General features: G+C 40.9%; 1 protein-coding gene across 1 annotated transcript in view; it reads right to left on the reverse strand.

The window, feature by feature from the left end:
- Positions 1-5,686: 5,686 nt before the first annotated feature.
- RSPH14 (radial spoke head 14 homolog) overlaps positions 5,687-20,350 on the reverse strand; it is a 69,596-nt gene continuing 54,932 nt past the window's right edge. Inside the window, exons 4-6 of the mRNA XM_042829250.1 lie at positions 8,163-8,388; positions 6,877-7,010; positions 5,687-5,928 (exon numbers count right to left, since the gene is read on the reverse strand). Coding sequence (XP_042685184.1) covers positions 5,687-5,928; positions 6,877-7,010; positions 8,163-8,388 — 602 coding nt within the window. The remainder of the gene's footprint in view (positions 5,929-6,876; positions 7,011-8,162; positions 8,389-20,350) is intronic.

Genomic DNA, 20,350 nt, shown 5'->3' on the forward strand with positions numbered 1-20,350 from the left:
AGATTTGGTAGGTGTTGCATCCAAGGGCAACATCATGGTGTTAAGGAAGCAAGTGAATTTTCTTCATTTTTCAGTAGAACAGTTGTTGCTGTGGGGCACACGGAGAAAAAGAGAAAATCCCAAAGCTGCTTACACTGCCCTGGGCAGGGATGTGGATTCCATGGGCATTCTTGTTCCCATGTTTGCTGGAAGTTTAGAAATCCTTCTGTCACATGTCTTTCCACTTGGTATCTCTGGCTGATAGCAGTGTACATGCATCATGTGCAGCATAACACAGCTCTGTTTTAGGTGATCCTGAAACATTCTAGCTTATTTTGGCAGGTGAGATATAGGGTTGCAATTTACTTTGGTGGGTTATAGTTAGATATACAGAATTATTTTAAATGGACTGTACAAAAGATAAATTACAATTAAAAATTCACCTAGTCACACTGTAGGCCAATTGCAACGTTGATACGTAAAGAACACAGACAAAGCACGTGTTCTTTGGTATTTTCACTTGGTGTTCTTCAGGTATTTTATTTGAGAGTTAGATTATTTTCAGGCCCAATCCTGAGAAGGGTAACCACTCACCATTAAGGTTTTCATTTTTCTGTATCACTCAACAAATGTATCAAAGTTCCTCACAAATGTTAACTACTTTGGTTATAACACCCTTCTTAGAACTCAGAATTTGCTTTTTTCCAGCTTTGTCATGGCAAAAGCTCACACTTTGGTGTGCAACAGATGCAGGAGTGTAGGTCTGTGGCTTGGAATACAGGTGCAGTAATCACAGCTTGTTTTAACGTGTGTCTGTGGTGCATTAGGGCACAGAGCACAAGGCTGAGTTCTCTCAGCACAGCTGACTGTGCTGGACCCAGAAATGTCAGCAGTTGCCACCACTAACGAGCTTTGCTCCTGCACAGGTCACTATTTCCACTGCCAAAATGAGGAAAAAATTATATGAAGTAAAACTGAACAACGAAGGGCAGAGATGAGGTGTGTGTCACTGGTGGTGGCTGCCATTCTGAGTGCAGAGCTGTGTTCCCTCTGAAGTCATTTGTTTGAAGGGCTGGATTGGAGGGCATTGAGCCCGCTGCTCACTGGCAGTCACACTGCAGGGAGCAGGGTCATAGATAAGCTGTTCTGAGGCAGGGCTGCTCCTTTTTTTTTTTTCTTCAAATAAAATTAATGTTCTTTCTCTGTTCTGGATGTTCAGTGTTACTGGGAGGCAGTGAGATGTGAGGGAATGGCACAGGATGAGCTCCTGGTGCTCAGCCCAGCAGGCGGTGTCACACGTGGAACAGCAGAGTACAATACGTGGCTAAGAAAGATGAGTAATTCCAAACCAAGCCATTTTCTTGGTGATTCATGGCATCTTTCATGCAGCATGTTTTTCAGGGCTGTTCTAGAGAATGTAAAGAATGGAGCACAACTTGACTCACTCCAATATCTCGCCGATGAAAGACCACATAACCAGCACTAGTGCCTGAGGTTATTGCCCTTGCTATTAATAAAGCAGGTCAAATTATTTTTTCCTCCTGGGAAATACTCAATCTTCTTATTATCTACCACAGCAAGCTGCAGAAGAGTTCCCCTGGTGCTGTGGAGTCCAACCCCTGCTCACCTGGCAGTGCTCAGGGCTCCAGCAGCTGTGTGTGCTGCAGCCAGAAGCTCCCTGCTTGCCTTGGGGAAGAGCTCCAGCTCAGGTAGGCACCAGCTCACCCTTACTTTGTGTAGTGTTTTTTGTTATAGTGTCAGAACTCATGACTTTAAAAACTTCCTTTTGAATGGCATTTAAATCAGCTGCAGTAGTTGTCATTCATTCAAGTCAACAAATTTTGTCAGAACAGCCTTCCTAAAAGTAGGCTCTGGGCTCGAATCTTTCAGTATAGTTTTGCATGTAGCCACAGAAAATAAATCCTCTCCTTCTGGTTTAATGTCAGCCAAACCTGACTGACCTGAAGTCTGTACTTGGTCTACAGACAGAAATCTCACTTAGCATTTTTAATTTGAATTTGATTCCCTTTTTTGTTTGCTTGTTTTTAAATAGAAAGTACAGTGGTGGGAAGCAAAAGAACTCCCTGCTTTGGAACTTGGATAGATTCAAAGCTGCTATTTCCCAAGGCAGGATATATATGAGAGCAGAAATGGTCTCCAGCTCCTGGACTTTCAAAACCAAATGGACAGGTCAATGAGTCTGTAGTTGCAAGAACAAAGACACGTAATATTCTTTACCTCCTGAAAACTGCTAGGAAAAAAATAATATTAAGCTTTGCATTCAAAATGAGCTGTACCTGTGTGGATGCTGTGCACAAGGCTTGTGAAAAGGATCTCACTTCCCAGGGTTGTGTCTGTTCTTCTGCTGATGTCACTGGGAGATGTCAGGCAGCCGACTTGAAAGCTTGATCTGTGCAGGGCACAAGTGAATTAATTCCAGTATCGACCTAGAACATTAATTATATCTGGGCCTTAATCATTGTTGGCTTCAAGCCAGAAAGGCTAATCATTTTCCATTGATGCTCAAATCAGCTGAGGTGCTGATGTTGTCATTGCAGACTTTCTGTGGAGCAGTAAGTGCTGAAGACTTGTTATACGCTCAGTGTTCTTTTGAAGTAATGAGTTTAATTATAGTGTGTGGCAGTGCCAGATCCTAACATGTTAATTGAAGTGTTTGTAACACGTATGAAGAAATACAAAAGGATAGTAGCATTTGGGTGACCGAGTCTGTTGCAACTTTATTATTGAGTATAACTGACTGGAAGTTGGGTCAGTCCAGAGGGAAGTGTTTGTCAGTCATTTTGCTGTGTTTCTTTGATCCAACCATTTTACTGATGTCTGGAGTGCCAATTAATTGTGAAGCTGTGCAGATTAAGATCTGTTGGCTCATCTCAAAGTGAGCAGTTAGCTATAGTAGCCTTGGCACTTCTCATATATAAGGGACACAACAAACACGTCTAGGACTAAATCTGTGATGTGGAATCATGGAATATAGGTTGGAATGTTCCTAGAAATCTCTCTGTTCTCAAGGTTGTCCATTTAGGACCACGTAACATCGGTGTTGTTGTCTTGCTGGGGAAATTCATGGGGAATATGACCAAAACTGTTCCTACCACTGGACTTGCTATTATAGGAGACCTTTTCATTTCACCAGAATGTCACTCGTCAAAGAGTTTTCATATGCATTTTTCTTTTTGTGCTCTGCCTTAAGGACAAGGTGATACTCAGCAATTAAGCAATAACTGACAGAAGTAAAAGTCTTGCTGAGATTGAAGGATACCTTGGGTTAGCATACGCATCAGCGTTTGTGTAGGTTTGATACACCCTGTTCTCTGTTAGATTTGAGATGTAATGTACCTCAGAGGAGAAAGTAAATCCTTTATCATAAGGATTTTTTTTTATTTTAGGTAAGAAAAGCCATTAAGTGATTATATGCTAAATTACAGAATGAAAGTTTTAACAATGAAAACTAAAAATACTGAGAGTTTGAAACCTAAAAAATCCAGCTATGTTCTGTGTATTTTCTACTCAATTCTTGCTTACCTGATAACTTCTGTACATGCCATTAGGCTTTCGTTGTCTTGTTTTTCTCTTTCAAACACATTCTGTGCAAATCTGAATATTTCTGGTTTTTTGCCACTCCTCTTTTTTTTTTTTTTAATCTTTTTTAATGAGTTATTCCTGACTGCTTTCTTTCCTAACTACTGTCTCAGAGCTGTAAGCTTGTATTCTGCCTTCCAGTCACTGCCAAAGCAGGGAGATTCAGGAAGAGGCTGGCACTCTCACTCCAGAGCTCAGTAAGGCTTTGCTCCGCTCTTGCACTGTGCATTTATGTAAGACAAGACACAGATGCCATGGCAGAGTCTGATTTGGAAACAGCTCATACTGTTCTTTAAAGCAACTATCAGAGAGAAGCTCAGATGTGGTACTAAAGGTCCAAGTCAGCTGAATTTCTTCTTGTCACAGCAGTTCAGTGTGGATGGTCTTATTCCTTCATCTGAGCAAGATAATTATTTTGCTAACTCGCTGAAATGCGATACCTGAATTACAGGGGGGAAGGCTGTGACAGATGCTTGAGCTAAAATGATTGTTACTGCATTTTCCTGCAGCAGTTTTGTAAATGTAGGTGAAACTACTGTTCTCTCTTGTTCCCCAGTCCTTTGCTGATCAGTTTCCCTGTTATTAAGCTGCCTGTCTCTCTCTTATTGAACTGGGTGCACTCAGGCATCTATATCTATTACATGTGAGTGCCTTATGTACATAAAGTGTGCTGAAAAGGCAGAGCCCCTGCAAGACCCTGCCCAGAGGGAATGAATCCATCTGATTCAATGCTTTTAAATCACATCTTTGTAGGAGAGGAAATTCTCCCTCTGGTGAGGTTATGGAAGAGAAATCTTTTAACTTTAATCACACCTACAGTGGCTAGTATAAGACTGTGCTTTACAGTGGGAGGAACACTGGGCTTCTGCAGTGGAAGTGCAGCATGACAAACAACCCCATCTGCACGATGGTGCAGCTTCTTTTTAGCCATGGTAACTTCTTCCTAGAAGAATGCTATTCAACAGCAAAACCTGAGTGGAAATGTGGGCTTTCCTGGGAATTTCAGTCAGCTGCACAGTGATTCTTGTCTTGAGCACTTCTACTGGGCAGGATTTGTCTTGCCAGGCCTTCTGTTGATGATTCTTATGTTACATACTAACAAATGCAGAGAAATTTGCAATATCAGTAGTGATCTACCTTGACTACATGGTGAGTAAAATGCTACTGAACTTCCCCAGTTCAGCTCATCAGCTCTAAAATCAGAAACTGCCTTATTTTCCTTCAGGCAATTTATGTCCTGTTGGATAAGCTTGCTTCAGACAGCTTGAACTTTTGATGTTATATTCAATTCTATAAAGTAAAAGTCTTTTTTTTTTTATAACCATTGAATTAGAAGTGGGAAAAAAAGGAGAAAAAATACATGCTTTTTTCAAAGTAGGGAACTGATATTTTCAGTTCTGTTTTGTTTAGCTCCTCATCTCTCTCCTCAGGCAGCTGTTTATCACAGAATACTAATGGAAGGAACATCTGGAGACTGTCTTGTCCAAATCTTGTTGGACTAAACTGTATGGGGTTGGCTTTCCTCTTGATCTATTCCCATCCCTTTAAAATGAGCCACAGCAGTAGAACTCCTTCATTCTGGCACAGCACCTCCATTTTGTTGATTTTCTTCATTAGAGGATAGACTACAGCTGTACAAAACTACAAAGTACCAGGTAATAGCACAGATGTAGAGGCATGTTTCTTTCATACTCTAACTAAACAGAGCCTCTTTTATTAGGGGCTCTGTTCCCACTACAGTGTTACCAGGTGTTACCCCAGAAAAGTCTGTGACATTGTCATTGCTTTTCCAACAGTGATGCTCTAAATGGTTCTAATCCTGTGCTCAACATGCATTTGCAGCAAAACTCCAGTTCCTTATATCTCAGGAAAATCTTGGTATGGTACCTCAGGAGATAACTCCTGGTGGAGAATGCTAGACTTGTTAGCTTTTCTTTTTCTCCATTACTTTCCTAGTGACCTGTAACACAGATATAAGACCGTTGACAAATGACTTTTTAGGATGAAAGAAGAGTAGAGTTTTGCTTTTGAACATTGCATATAATCATGCAACTTTTACAGCGAGGCAACAACAGGGGGCAATAGATCTCTGTGAAACACCACATCTTCAGAAAGGTTTCCATTGGATGACTCTGATGGCAATTTCAGCAGCTCTTTTCACTGCCTCGCTGGGGTCCCTTAGGCACTGCTGAAACGTGTTTGTATGTTCTAGGAGCTTCCTGCGACCCTCAGCTACTTCTGCCAGCATGGTGAGGGTTTTAATTGCATTCAGACGGGCTTTGCTGTTTTCCTCAGCAACCAACTTCAGTAACCGTGGAATGGCTTCAGCACGTAGAGCTAAGCATCTCCCTGTAGAAAAATAAACTGGTTTTAAAATGTATTATTACATATAATCAACAAGATTTTGAATTGCTGCTCTTGACTTCCTGCCCAGTTGCAGCTTTGAACACCCCAGTGTGGTGTGACACAGGACATGCTTTGATTTTCCAGACCTGAGCTAGCTGCCAGCGAGCTGTTTATTTGTATGGAAATAGATCTTTCTCAGTAAACATTACGTGCTTTGCACGTTGTGATTTCATTTCAACATCTAAGGAGGTACGAGGTACCAAATGATAGGATAAACTGTTTCGGGGGGAATTAGATGCCACTAAGAACATCCTCCATTCTTTTATTTTTAAAGACATTTCAAACACAGAGATCCATGCCTGTGTTGTTTTTGGAAACTGGGGGGACAGTTACAGAGGAGGACTGGAACACAGCTACTGTTATTAAGAGTCTTTTAATTCTAATTATTCACTCATCACACTGAACATTCAGCAGTTAGTGTTTTCAGTGTCTTGTAACTTACTTGAGAGAACAACAGGCATTAATAATATTCTCTCCTCTCTTAGCTGTGAGAGAGAAACTGCCTCTAACCACAAAAAAGGTTTCCAGGAAGTAGTGCTTGGTAGGACTGATTCTGAGCAGGTATCTGGATCTCTGGACGTGTACAGAAAATGTTCCCCTCTGCTGCAGCACTCTGGAGGGAAACGACGCAGCTTGGGCAATTATTTATGTACGTCAGGAAAATGGAATGTGGAATATACTGCAATCTCTAGGCATAAGGGTATCAGCAACTGTTCTTAGACAGATGTAAAGAAATGTCCTAATCTTACAAATCCTTGTACAGATCTCATGCTTTTTGAAACTGAGGATCTGTGGGATTGGGGACAGGGATTGGGCACAGATTTTGTTTTTAAGTTTCCTTAAAATTGGATTTCTAGGAAGCAGCCCAACAGACCCGCCTCTTCCTCTCACCCTTAGGTTTAATGGTAGCAAACATCAGTGCTCCTGCTGCACTAGCTTGGACTTCAGGATCTGTATCTTCTAACAGGCTCACCAGTAGTGGAAAGACCTCTTCACACACTGTGCTTTTTCCCTCTGGATGAGTACTGTGTAGAAAAGACAGTTAAGATGCTGCCTTGAATGATATCTGCTAACATGTCACCACCCACAGCTTCTCCCCATGCCTGGCCCCCTGCAGCAGCCCTCTGTTTCCTGACAGCAGGGCTGACATGGCCCTCTGTACCGTTCTCTTTGGAGTCAAAATGTTCCGACTGTTAGACAGATGGCAAGCACTGTGGCCTGGTCACAAAGAGAGAGGGGATGTTTGTTCATACTTGGTCTGTTAAGTCTACTTGCTGATACATCACAGATTGTATCATATTAACCTACATACAGACATTTAACAATTTTTAGGCTATTTTAAGGTGGTGTTTGGATTTTTTTTTTTTTTTTTTTTTTTTTTACTGTTATGGCATATGGAAAATTGCAGGAAACTTGCAATGAGGAACAGGATTCAGAAAGAAGTGCTGCTGGTCTTAATGGCAGTTTAGTTGGAAACCTAGGTGTTGAATCCTACACAGATTTAAAACAACTGCTGGTGGCCTGCAAGGAATTCTTTTTCTAGGTCAATTATCTCTTTCTTTCCGGCCTCTTTAATGTGGGGAATATTTAACATTGTCCTGCTATTGCAGTGACATAGAAAGCAGAGGATGTCCATTCTGTAGGTCAATGCCTGACTTTTTTCTATCACTCACTGTATCTACAGTCTCTTTCTCTAAGACCTTAATTTTGGAAATTAAGAAGATTTTTGTGCCAGTTATTATCCCAACAGCACAATTTGCAGACTTTTTTAAGCTAGATATCCATTGAGCACTTTTATGTGTGATTGTCAGGCAATGGACTTTCACCCAGTTTAATATACAAATTTAATATGAAGACCTTTAATTTTTTGAGGAAGCAGTTGCACTGTAAAGTAAGGGCTCCCTACCTGTTTGCCCGTGATTTCTCATGCAAGCTTTTCTTCCTAGTGATACTGTACCAGGAAAAGCTCTGATTTCATTGCTAGTATAGAAAGACAAATAGGAGGAGAAGGAATGACTTCTCATCAACTTTTGCTTTCTGAGTGATATGTGGCAGTCATCGCTTTAAGAAGTCTTCTATCTGCATGTGCATACAGGCTGATATAATGCGTGAAATGTGACTTGATGCAGCCATGAAATTAGTATTTTGGGGGGTTAAGTACGATAGATTTGCATTACCCGATTTCTAAAACGACCTGAGCTGCTTTGCTTCTGATGGTCACTGAGGGATGCGTGAGCTTTTCTTTCAGAACAGTGATGGCATCATTTGCCAAAGCTTCAGAAGCTTCCACACGCAGACAGTTGGAGAGTGTGCCTAGGATTAGCTCCTGGATTTCATCTGACTCAGTCTTCAATTTGAGTATGAGTAAGGGAATCAAACCAGCACGCAGGATATCAACAGCCCCTGCAAGAGGAGACTCAGGTGAAGGTGTGAACGCATTTATTATTTTTACCTGTAAATTCAATTTCTTAGTAAGATTAAAACATGTAACTCATTTCCTTACACACATGCAGGATTAGGGCAGGAAAGCTATCATGATAGCAGTCTGTTGATAAATGCCATCATAGCATTGCTTTCTTGTTGAGCGTCCTCAACAGCTCTATAAAGACATTAGCCCAAGTAATACCCAAGATTGCTCTGATTTTTCCACTTCCACCCACTTTAACTTTCCTCCCAAAATTATTCTTGTTAAGAAAATCAGTGTAAGTCACTTCATAACAACCTTCCAAACTGTTCTCAGCATCAACAGATGCTAATACAGGCTGTGATGTGAGCCTGTAGAGCTAATATTTTAATATCATTCTCTGTTATGGTTTCTGTGGGGGGAAGTCAAGGTTTTGGAAACCATCAGCTTCCTCACATGTTTCTTTGTAGTAATTCTGTTATGGAGGAAATTCACATTTTGAGCTTTCCATTAGCCAGTACTCAGTTTCTCAGAGGAAACAGCATCATAGGCATAAAGATCATCAGCTGCCCTGCAAGCGATGTCTCTGCTGTGCGCCAGTGACTGACTTGTACCATTTCTAGCACAATACTAAATCAGCACTGAAAGAGCAATGCCATGGGAAAGCAGAAACAGAACATACTGTCCACAAGTAACTAAGTGAAAATAAAATTCTCCAGCTGTCTTGTTGCTAAGGCTGCTGCTTTGGTTGCCAGGAGAAATGTGCCTCCTTTTGAAGTGATTCACATTCAGTTAGATAAGGAAGTTTTGTGGGTAAGAGTCATAAAGGTGTTTGCAAATGAGTGTCCCCAGTTAGAGATAAGAGGAAAGTGGGAAAGAGATTTTAATGGTCTTTGATAGTGCTCAGGAGAAATCGCTCAGTTTGACAGCCAGAGAAAAAACAGGATTCTTGAGGTCATTCTGTTGTATCTATTTCTGAGGTTTTGATGACATCAAATAATTCCTTACGTTACTAACTTATTAGATCCACTTTCCTAATGAAAATACAAAACAAAACCAGAAGTGATATTATTAGAGCTTTTACTACCTGTACTACATTGCAGGCCAGTTCCTATGAGAATTCAAAATAATAAGGAAAAACAGATTCAGACAATTCGCTTTTGAATGCTAACAACATTGTAAAGATTAGGATTTTGTACCAGAAAAGGCAAAGTGGGGAAGGAAAGTGGAAAAAAATGTTATCTTTGCAGCTATGGCTCTGTGTGTTACTACAGAGAGATTGCATTTTCATAGTAGAAAATCCTGATTGTATATTTATTTTCCTCAGAGAAATGAAAAGAAAATCCAAAGATCAGCTAGAGCCCACTCAAACTGTCTCCACAGAAGGATGTCACAAAGGAAACCTACTATGCTCTTTTGGCAAGAGAGGCTAAGGGAAGGAAGCAAAGTATGCACAGCTGAGTCCATTTCCCTGCATTAGCCCTCCTGATGAGGACTGTCGGGGTTTGCACTATGGGCAATAGCTATAGAAGGGCTGTGGGTGGATTGGGCAAAGCAAAGATTTGGCAGGAATCTCCATCTCTTACAGTCATAGCAGCAGGGACCCTGCCAGAGGCTGCTCCCATGCAGATAGCTCAGAGCAGTCCCAGGTGACTCTAAATCATACCCACAATCGGGTTAGCCAAGTTTCCCAATGGTCTTTTGAAACAGCCTTTGAAATAGAAGAGTTTTCATAACCAACTTCTAAAACTTCTCCCATGAACAGAAACTACGTGGCTTATATGCTTGAAATGGAGATACGCAGACTGCTCGCATCACTGCTTACACACTGTAGGATGCTGTGGAAATAGAAACTCAAAATTTGGTGGTTCAGTTCCAGAGGAAGATCAGTAGCTCGGAGGTGAAAAGACTCATATGACATTCCATCTTTCAAGTGACTGGGTTTTTTAATTAGGATCTTTTCAGTTGATCAGGGATATTTTCAATCCAAAACTGGATCTGGACTATATCGTAACATAATTTCATTATTTCCAGATAAAATAACATGATGATTGTAAACAAAACAGCAAAGAATGGAAGCTTGAACTTCCAGAACAACAGGTGGCTGTAATTCACATTGACGCCAATTTTTCTGGACGCAGCGTCACACAGCAGTAATTCCACATAATTCCATAAGCAAGCACTAACTCTTGCACAAAGTGGTCAGTGTTCTAGCTTGAGCCCAGAGAAACCATTGCTTGCTTTACTTTTCCATTTCTGTTATTGCTATGGCGTTCTTCTACATTTCTCATGCTCATAGCTAATCTTTTTTCTTTTCCAGAGAGTTTCCATTACTATTTTTACATTTGCCTTCAAGTACTTAAGAGGCATTTTTATACCCATTGCCTGTGATTTCATTTCCTCCTTTCCTGCACTTCCCTCCTTTTCAGGCCTTCCTTCCTGATCCCCTTGGCTGCTATTTCACCATATTCCCTATAAGCACTCCTAGCATTCTGTTTTCACACCTTTGTGTTTGAGTTTTTCCCTTATCATCTAATGTATTTTTTATTAATATTATTAATAAGTAATATAATAAGTAATTATATAATTTATACAATAAATTAATAAGTAATATAATTAATAAGTAATTATTATATTCAACTATACAAGACTGCTTTCAATGGCCCCTGAACTTCTTCTTTCCAGTTAGTGTTTATTGACTTTCTTAGACTCGGTCATTGCATTTTCACTTCATGTGTGCCTAGGGTGCGAGCCTTTGCTATTGCTACATTCTGGAGTGCAAAATATATAACAATGACACTTTAGTCTCTCTTTCAATAGGTCAGCAAGATGAAGCACAGAGCATTGTCTAGGACAGCTTACATTCTGTGGAGCTGTTTGTTAGCGTGCACTCTGTGGTCAGAACCCCCAAAGTAGCTAGTGATACTTATTTTGTGTGAACACTGTTTTCATTTCTCTTCATATCTTTTATTTTACCAGGCTGGGGATTTTTCTTATCTACAGTTTTCATCAAACTGTCCTATCTGAAATGCTATTGTGCTACCAGAGGGAGCTTCCCGGATATAAACATAGAAACAAAGATAGATTGTTTGACCTTGTCAGAAGTCTCAGAGGGTGGGGAGGAAAGGCCATAAGCAAAAACAAAAAAAAGAGACTATCTAATACAGAGCCTGAAATTTCCAGGTGGAAATTCATCATGGTTTCCCAGGGGAGTCAAAAGGTGAAAGGTCTAGGGAGGTAAAAAGGAAAAAGTAGGAGACAGCATGAGTGGAAAGCTGTTTAAGTTGTGAATTACAGCAGTCTCAGATCCTGCATCGCACTGAACAAGCAATGGGACAAGAAGGTGAGCAGGTGTTTCCAGTGCTCCTATATTATCCTGGCATCTTCAGGGTCTTACATTTTCATTTAAACACTGCCCTTTCAAAAGGACAGGGAGCATTCCAGATGTACCGGATATAGTGATGAACAAGGGGAGAAAGTTTTCAAAATACAAACAGTTGTATTTGCAGCTGCATAGGTAACACCATTATTGATTTCTTTTTCTGAGGACTTGTAATCTTCCCTTAAGCTACTTCTTATCTCAGCACTCGTCTCTTCCTTCTCATAGCCCTCTGGCCACTTTCATTCTCCCATTCCCAACTCATTTTTCAAATAGACCCGAAGAGGCACTGCCATTTATTCTGTTCTCTCAGTATGGCTGCAGGGCATGTAAACAAATTAAATTTTGTAGAAGACAAAGGAATCATTTATAGCACATAACAGCGATGTTTTGTTTTGTTTTTCAATTACATAAAGCAATTAAATCACATTACAAATCCTTTTCAACACAAATGTCAGTTTTCAACTCAAAGCGATTTCAGTGTTTGTTTTATTAAGAAGCATGGCCAGAAAATGGTGTAAAATGCAGGACTACACAGTGAAATAATACATAAACACAGCTTTTATGTATTAGGAATGTTTTGTTAATACCTCAGCTGCCTCTTTGAGATGTCCAGACAGCTATCTGAAATGCTTAGTAACAGCACTGCAACACAGGGAGAAGTAGAAAGTGAAAAGAGGAGCAGAGCCAGGCACAGTCAGACCAGCAAATGCTGGGTGCTGTGCCATCAATGGACCCAACTCACAGCGGCTGGGAGGGCCTGGTGTTGAGAGCTGTGATCCCAATTCTGATGGGTGTCAGCTTCAGATCCTTTAGTGAAGTTTACCACAACAGCTGTGGGGGTGAGTATGAGATACGCTCCCTGGTGTAGTAGTGCCTAACCCACAGTCTGTGGATTGCTGACCATTTGTAGTGCATCAGAGAGTGGTTTCCAAAATTAAAACAACTGTTCCTTCTTTTAATAAAGCAGTATTCATACATCAGCATAAAGAAAAGGGAACAGTCAAAATGATGGTGAAATAGAAGTAATGAAGCAAAGCTGGCTTATAAAAAATGTCCTAGCTATAACTACTGATAGTCTGCTTATGTTAATAACACAGATTTTTATTGTGCCCATCAGAACTGCAGCTGCTTGCACCTCCCAAGTAATTCATCTTTCTCTTTCTAAATTTGCACTTAGCATACAGGTACATTCATGATCATCCTATATACCTGTGTGAATGTGTCTGTACACAAATAACATGCATTCAGCAGATCACAATGCATATCAATTGCACTAATTAGGAAATTTCCCACCTTCTGCTTTTCTGACAAAGGACATTTCCTTTATTCAGAGAAAGATTTAAAAAAAATGTTAAAATTAAAGCGTGAAAAGAACCTGGAGGCTTTTTTTCCTTCTTCTTTTGGCTGAAGAAGGAAATGTCACCCTGAAATTTATTAATTTCCTCCACAGGGGAGACTCTGCCAAAATGCAAGAAGGAAGGAAAACAGTCTGACATATGTGCTACTCGCTCCAATGTCCTCAGATCAATTACTGAGAGAAGAAATTAAAGCCTTCAGATAATGGCTCCCCAGAAGTAAAGCTGCAGCCATGAGTTGTTACCCAGCTTCAGCTTCTCCAGGCCAAATTTTTTCCCTTTTTCTCTGCTGCTCAGGAGAGGGAATGATGAGATGAGACTAAAAATGATGAGCACAGCCTCAATAGACTGCCGACTTCATTGCTTCCACAAGTACCTGTTTTGAATTAAATCCCACACAGAAGGCAGCAGATCTAGTACCCATGGCCTTGTCGTGTTCCAGAAGAGAACTTGAACTGTCACACCTGCGAGAACTAACTTAAACACTGGATTTTAAACCTCATACCAAGCACGTACATCAAGTGCTCAGAAAACATTCACAATTACTGTAGCAAGTGTCACAGTCACAAACAATTACAGCTGATGGTGTTACTGTGCATCTACAGCTTCCTGACTGTTTGGAAGAATACCTTGTAGGGGACTGTGGCAGGGTTCTGCACGAGTTCTGCAGACTGCCTTGAGAGACTTTAAGGGGAGAGAAAAACAAATCACAGTTTTTGCATTTCCAGAACTTCTGCTTTTCCTCTGGGACAGAAGGCCAAAAGATTAAAGCAATACGAATGAAGATCAAGAAAGAGTTTTATTAACAATCTAAAATTTTTGTTTCTCTAAGGCTGTATCTGTGGGGCTGGAATTCTGTGTTACTGTATGACATTACATAGCAAAATAACCATTACAACGAACAACTTTCACAACTACTGAGCTAACTTCACTCAGACATAAAAGTGGTTGCTTTGTCAGTTTTGTTCTGTAGGAGAACTAGAACTGACATGGAGAAAGTGCTCTCTGAACTTTGTCAGGATAACTGAATCACAGAACAAGATGTGGAAAAACTCCTACATAGGTCTTATTATACTGATGTCAAAAAATAAGTCAAAATGAGAGGCACAAAGAAACTAGATATCTAGATTTAATCATGTGTCTGATACACAGACACAGAAGGATATGTTGTCTTGAAGATTAACATAAATGTGCTTTGTTATATGAAAAAAATATATGACTGAAAACCAACCAGACTGAAAGACTGCAAATAGTGAGGGAAAACAAGAGGATGAGGTTAAAAGGAGCTTTAATTCAGCCTCAGATATAGGTGTGCTTTTTCAGATTTTCTTCATTGTTAGAAGGGTGTGAATTTTATTTTTTGCTACATTTAACAGAGAACTGGTAGAAAATGTCAAAGAAGAAACTGGAGAAATTGTAGCATTGACAAATCCCCTGGCTGTGTTTGCTGATCTAGCATGCTGGCAAAGCTGCTGTAAGTTAATTTTATCCTACAGTTCACACTGCATACGCTCATGCCAAGATGAGCACAATTGAATGGTTGAAACTAATACAGTCTTCAGGAAAAGAAGCATACAGCACTGTAGGCAGGTGAGGTCCTTTTCTGCTTCAGATGCTCTGGCCAAGAAGTTCTGTTCAAAATGAAAGTGGAAGAAACACGTCTCAGTTAGACTGGGAGCCCAGATGGCTGCACAACATGAGTGGAGCTGCATGGAAGGCAGATCAGCCTCTGCTTCCCACACAGGCCTGCTGCTTTGCAGATTCCACCTTTTCTGTGGAAAGCCATGTTCCCAAGGAAAACTACTTATGCTACTCAATGAAAATTTCTTCCGTTTTGGATGAGGTTCTACAACAGGGCTTTGCACATTTTTAGTGCTTATTTTATTACCAAGAGGGAAAAATTCTTAAGTCTCAATTGAATACGAAGCTGCCAAGGAACAGGCTGTCCTGGGGATGATTTGTGATCTGAAGTGATCTCCAGTAAATTTTGGTCTTGGGTTGAGAGCCCAATTCCTCCAGTGAGCTGTAATCACAGAAGCTGGCCTAAAGGCATTTATCAGATAGGAACAGAACTCAGTGTTTTGTATCCAGAGATGCATTCCTGAATGAGGATTTCCGAGTGAATGAAACGAAGGTGTTCTTGTAAAACAACCTTTGGATCATTCATTTCTAGAACATTTAGTCCAGTAGAACTCAAGCCACAGCAGTGAAAGGAATCTGTTACTTAAGCCAGACTAAAACATTAGGTCTAGCTTCTGGAAATGTGCCAGATTTCCCTGGTGCTACTAATGCACTTATATTTAAGAATATTATATACAGAATTTAAAGCACCAAGAATTCAAGCAGAAACAGGGAGTCATATTTGCTGCAGTTATTAGAGACCAGCAACTGTTTCATCAACTGATAAAAATTACTACCATTTTAGTATAATATTTTTTTAAAATAACACTTATAACAAACTCTGAAAATTACATTAATTGAAAGTCTTGATAAGATACTTATGCATTTAATCAGTTGAGGTAAGGGTAGCACAATATGCTTTCCCATGTCATTGACTTCACCACCCAGTTAGTTCATTTATTATTTGAACCCATCTTGTGCATGTCAGTGACAAAGCAAGAACTCTTTCCTAAGATAGGGGCAGTAAATAAAAACAAATAAATAAATCAGAAGCTGCATTTATTCATTTCACTATTAGTTTATCACCAATGCAGTCTTAAGCCAAAGTGTCTTTCGTGCAGGTTTTCACTCCCCTGTCTAAAACTGCTTCAGAACGGGAGGCGCTGAGAAGTTACAGATGGCCAAGCCCGCTGCTGTGTACATCTGCTCTGCGCTTCGTAAGTGACCACAGTTGCAGCTGAGATACGCAGTATATTCATGTAGATACAAAATTAGCCACTGGCCTAACATAAAAAAGGTGTGCAATTAACTAAACTTAATTACTTAAATCTGTCTGCAGTCTTCCAATCTTTTACAGAACTGTTCTGGCATCCCAGGTCCCCGTAGTAAAGCTGCTGGAATGCCCACAGCTCCATTTCTGGTGCTTTGCAGAATTACCTTTCTGTCCTCAAACAAAATTTTCAGTCTTTTTTTTTTTTTTTTTTTTTCCTAAGCTAGCAGTTTCTTATTCCTCCTAATCAGACATTACAAAATCATACAAGGGAGAAATAATAATTTCTACCAATGCCTGCTGGACTTGTAGTTATAGCTTATGGTTCCCATATGAAGCAAAGCTATCATCTGTAAAGGACAGAAAGAAATGTGAACCTAGTAGAAATACATGTGCAATTCTTGTAAGTCCCCAGTTTGATGCTTCTTCAGCTGCCATGATTATCAGTGAAAAAAAAAAAACCCAACAAAAAAGCTTGTAAGCAAGACATTCCTTCTTTCTATTGGTTTGCTACTGCAAAAAATAAATAAGACCTAAATGCCTCCCAGGGATCCTCAGGTGGGAGAGACCTCCTTCCAGCTGGCTGCTTCCACGAATATGTAATCATGTATACTGAGTGGAAAACCCTCCACTCAGAAGGGAGGCATCTCCCCCAGGAATAACCAGCAGCCTGTTGCTCACAGCTAGGACATCCAGCACTGGCTCTTTTTGTTTTCTTGTTGAAAATTTCTTTGCTAAAACAATTTTTGGCACTAATTGCACCTCTTTGCATGTCATTCCTTGAGGGTCTATGCATTTTGATCTCAAGTGACTTTGTTCAAGTTCCACTGATCTTTCGTTCTGTACTGTACTGAATGATCCCCTATTTCTTTTTGGGTGAAAGATTGAAGTGTTGTGACTCCCCATCCTCTTCATTCCTTTACCCTTAATAATGAAGAATCAGGAAACAAACAAATAAATAAATAATATATATTTTATACATATATATATATATATGTAAATTATTAATGTAATACTGCAGCCCCAAAGAATGGCTCCTTTACAAATAATTACACACCTCTTTTTTTTGGGATGTCTTGGTAGCTTTCCTCTCAGGAGGAGTTAGGGCCCAGGTATCCATCACAAAGCTTCTGAAAAGTGAGCTCTGTCCTGCTGTGCAAAGTTAAGTGCACAGGAAAGCCAGTGTATCCGTCAGGGCTCCAGGCAAGCCTCCAAGCAGCTGTCCACCAGCTGCTGGATTTAATGCTTGTTTTTCTACTCTTGGCTTCACTGGCAAGTGCTGATTCAGCAGCTGAGCCAATGGCTGTGAGCTGCACATACAGTGGAAGTGTAATAACACCATGAAGGAATGTATGCTAGGCTTTTACTTTTTAGGGTTTGGTTGTTTTTTCTTTTTTTTTTTTTTTTTTTTTTTTTTTCTTTTTGCCTGTTGGGAAACCAGAGAGGTCCTTCTCTTTAACTGACTGTGCTGTTAGCTGTAACTCATTCTCCAGGCTCACGTTCTCAAATATCTCCATGAAGGAGATTGGAAGATCAAAGAGTTCACAGCAAGTGAAGCCCTCTGTTACTTGAAGGATGTGAGAACACGATAAAAAGGAGACAGCCTGGTAAAGAGAATTTTCATCCTAAAGGATGCAGTGAAAGGAGCTGAGGCTGACACCAGCCCTGGAAGGTGCATTCATGATTTTTTCCCACCATCTCACAGCCACTGGTACAAAGCACAATTTGTAGATAGTTATAAATATCAGACTCCAGTCATCTGCACTTGATGCTATTTTAAACTCTTCCACGTGAGAAAAATGGTTAAAAATAAAAATATAGCCTTCTCATTCTTCTCTAGATGTTCTGTTCAGTTCTTCCTGCTCACACAGAATCACAGACCCGTCTATAAATATCTAACCCAGATATACAATTGCTTGTTTAAAAGGAGGGTGTTTGGTAGAAAACGGAATGAAATAGAAAATGTCCCTTATTGTATTTTTATTGCAGACCAGATGTGGCCTCTCAGTTTCCCCTCTATCATTTGGAGATGTACATTCACCAAGAACACTGCATGTGTGCTTATAAATATTTTGATGTTGTCATGGCATAATGAAGGGTAATTGATTAGAAAAATCCCTGTGGGATTTTGCACTTAAAAATGCATTTCTATTTTAGCACTACTGTCTTCAAACTAAGTGTATATTTTGACTGATCCCAAAGAGAAAGCAACAGCAAACAGGCCAGGACTTGGCTTCTGGTCAATGGGCAGCACTGGCAAGTTGAGCAAAGCTCATGCAGTTCATGGTTCCAGAACTGCATGCGAGACCTTCACACCAGCAGCCATCCTCTCCTCCAAACACAGCTTGCTCCCATATGGCAAAACGCCTGAGACCTGCCTGACATGGGAGTGCAGAGGTCTGACCACATCATCACCGTTCCACCAGACTGCTATTTGTTAGGCAAATTACTACTTCCAGGCAGAAAGAGTAATACAAACTTTTCACTTTCAGTATATATTTGTAATTTTTCAATCTACCTACATAGAAGAATATAATTTAGAGCACTGAGGTAAATAACTGTTTTTATACTGTTTGACTTTGGGATATGTGCTACTTTGAGATGTATATTCCTCTTTAAATTCCTCTGAGAGTTTGTCTATATGTAAAGCAACCAACAGCAGCTGGAAGGTCCCAAGTGAGAATTTCTGGTAGCAGAACAAGGCACAGCTGAAGAAAAGAGAGACAGATCTGCTGCCTTATTCTGGATGAGCTGGTTTTCAGCTCTGCCATTCACTGACAGCACGCTCACCAAACTCCCATCCCGTGGTCCTGGGATCAGTGCACTGCTCAGACTGCCTGCCTGTACTTCCTTCCCCTGCGATGTCTCATCTACCGGTAGGTGCCTCCCTCAAAACTGCAAAAAGCAAGTGTTCTGTTACAGCAATCCAAAGCACCTAAGTGATGCAACCTGTGGAGAGCATGTGACCAATGATCTTCCTACACAGGATGATGGCAGCTGATGCTGTTTTTGTACCCAAGCTGGTAATGTGTGGAAGATGCTTCTTCTCACATATAAAGCTGGAGACACATGTAATATGACAGTTTCTATAGTAACTACTTGTTCTTTATGGAGCGGCAGATTAAACCTGTACACCTTGTTATTGTTCTTTCATCCCATTATCCCGAGTACTCAGGCAGTTACCACAGCTACACTGCTTTATCCCTCTCCATTCCCCTGCCAACAGAACTATGGCAGGGCTTTGTGCACTGCAAGCAGAGTGCCTGAGAGACACAGAGCACCGTTAGAATTTAGACAGTAGGCATCAAAGTATACATGTGCATAGCTGGATACTGAAAGGTAAAGTGTAACGGTTAAAAGCTGATTGCTTTGTTAAGCTGGCAAGTTTGTGATTTGAAAATTACCATCTTGCTGAGAAAACAGTGCTGGTGATGTATAGGATGTTCATCTGTTGATGCTCTGAACTTACCAGAGTCACTTCACCAGCCCAGGTGTACGGAGAAACTCCAGTGGTAAGAACCCTGAGGTTCATTATGCACAGGACTCGTGTGCTACACTGATTCATGGTTCTTATTTCAGTGCAAGAAAAGTAACACTACTGTGTTGTGTTTTACACTAAAATATGTCATTATTGTAGTTCATCGATGCTGCAGCTGTGCTGACGGTATCAGCCCTGCAAGTGGTGTTATTTACAAAAATCAGATGCTTTCTGTGCTGCATCATGTTAGCCTCGTTGTGGGAAAAATGCCCCTGCTCTGTCTCTGTCTGAAAGCTTCTGTTGCTGTCTCCAGCAGAAACATATCAGCAATAAATTCTTGTTATGAAATCGCACTGTAGGGAGAAATCGCAGCTGTGTGAGCAGGGCTGCAGCCTGCACGACTAGAAGGAAAGATATAATGTAGAAATAAGTACCTCCATCCATGAGATAAAAGAAAATGATACTTGGTGTCACTTAAATAAAGCTACAGTAAGTCGCACACATGTAGAAGAGGGGAAAGTGAAAAGTGCAAAGAGAAAAGCAGAGAAAACAAATGCACAGCACCGAGACCAACTGAAAGATGGAAACAGCGGAACGCAGGCAGATCCCGAGGCACGACCAGCCCGGTTTCTCTCCCTTTGCCCTTGATTGCATCACTCTGGCACGGATGCGGCACCCGGCCCGGCACCCCGAGCGCTGTGCCGTTCTCCGCGGGGAGCCGCCCCGGCCGCGCTCCGCTCGTACCGGACCGGCCCCGTGCGCGCTCCTTACGCAACGCGGGCGCGGAGCCGCCCGTCCGCCGCTGCCGCCCAGCACGGGAGGGGCTGCGGGGCTCGGCCGCCCGCCAGCCCCCCCC

Source organism: Centrocercus urophasianus, unplaced genomic scaffold (genome assembly GCF_019232065.1).
Source record: "Centrocercus urophasianus isolate 14NV4802_14NV808 unplaced genomic scaffold, USGS_Curo_1.0 seq_30, whole genome shotgun sequence".
Classification (NCBI taxonomy): domain Eukaryota; kingdom Metazoa; phylum Chordata; class Aves; order Galliformes; family Phasianidae; genus Centrocercus; species Centrocercus urophasianus.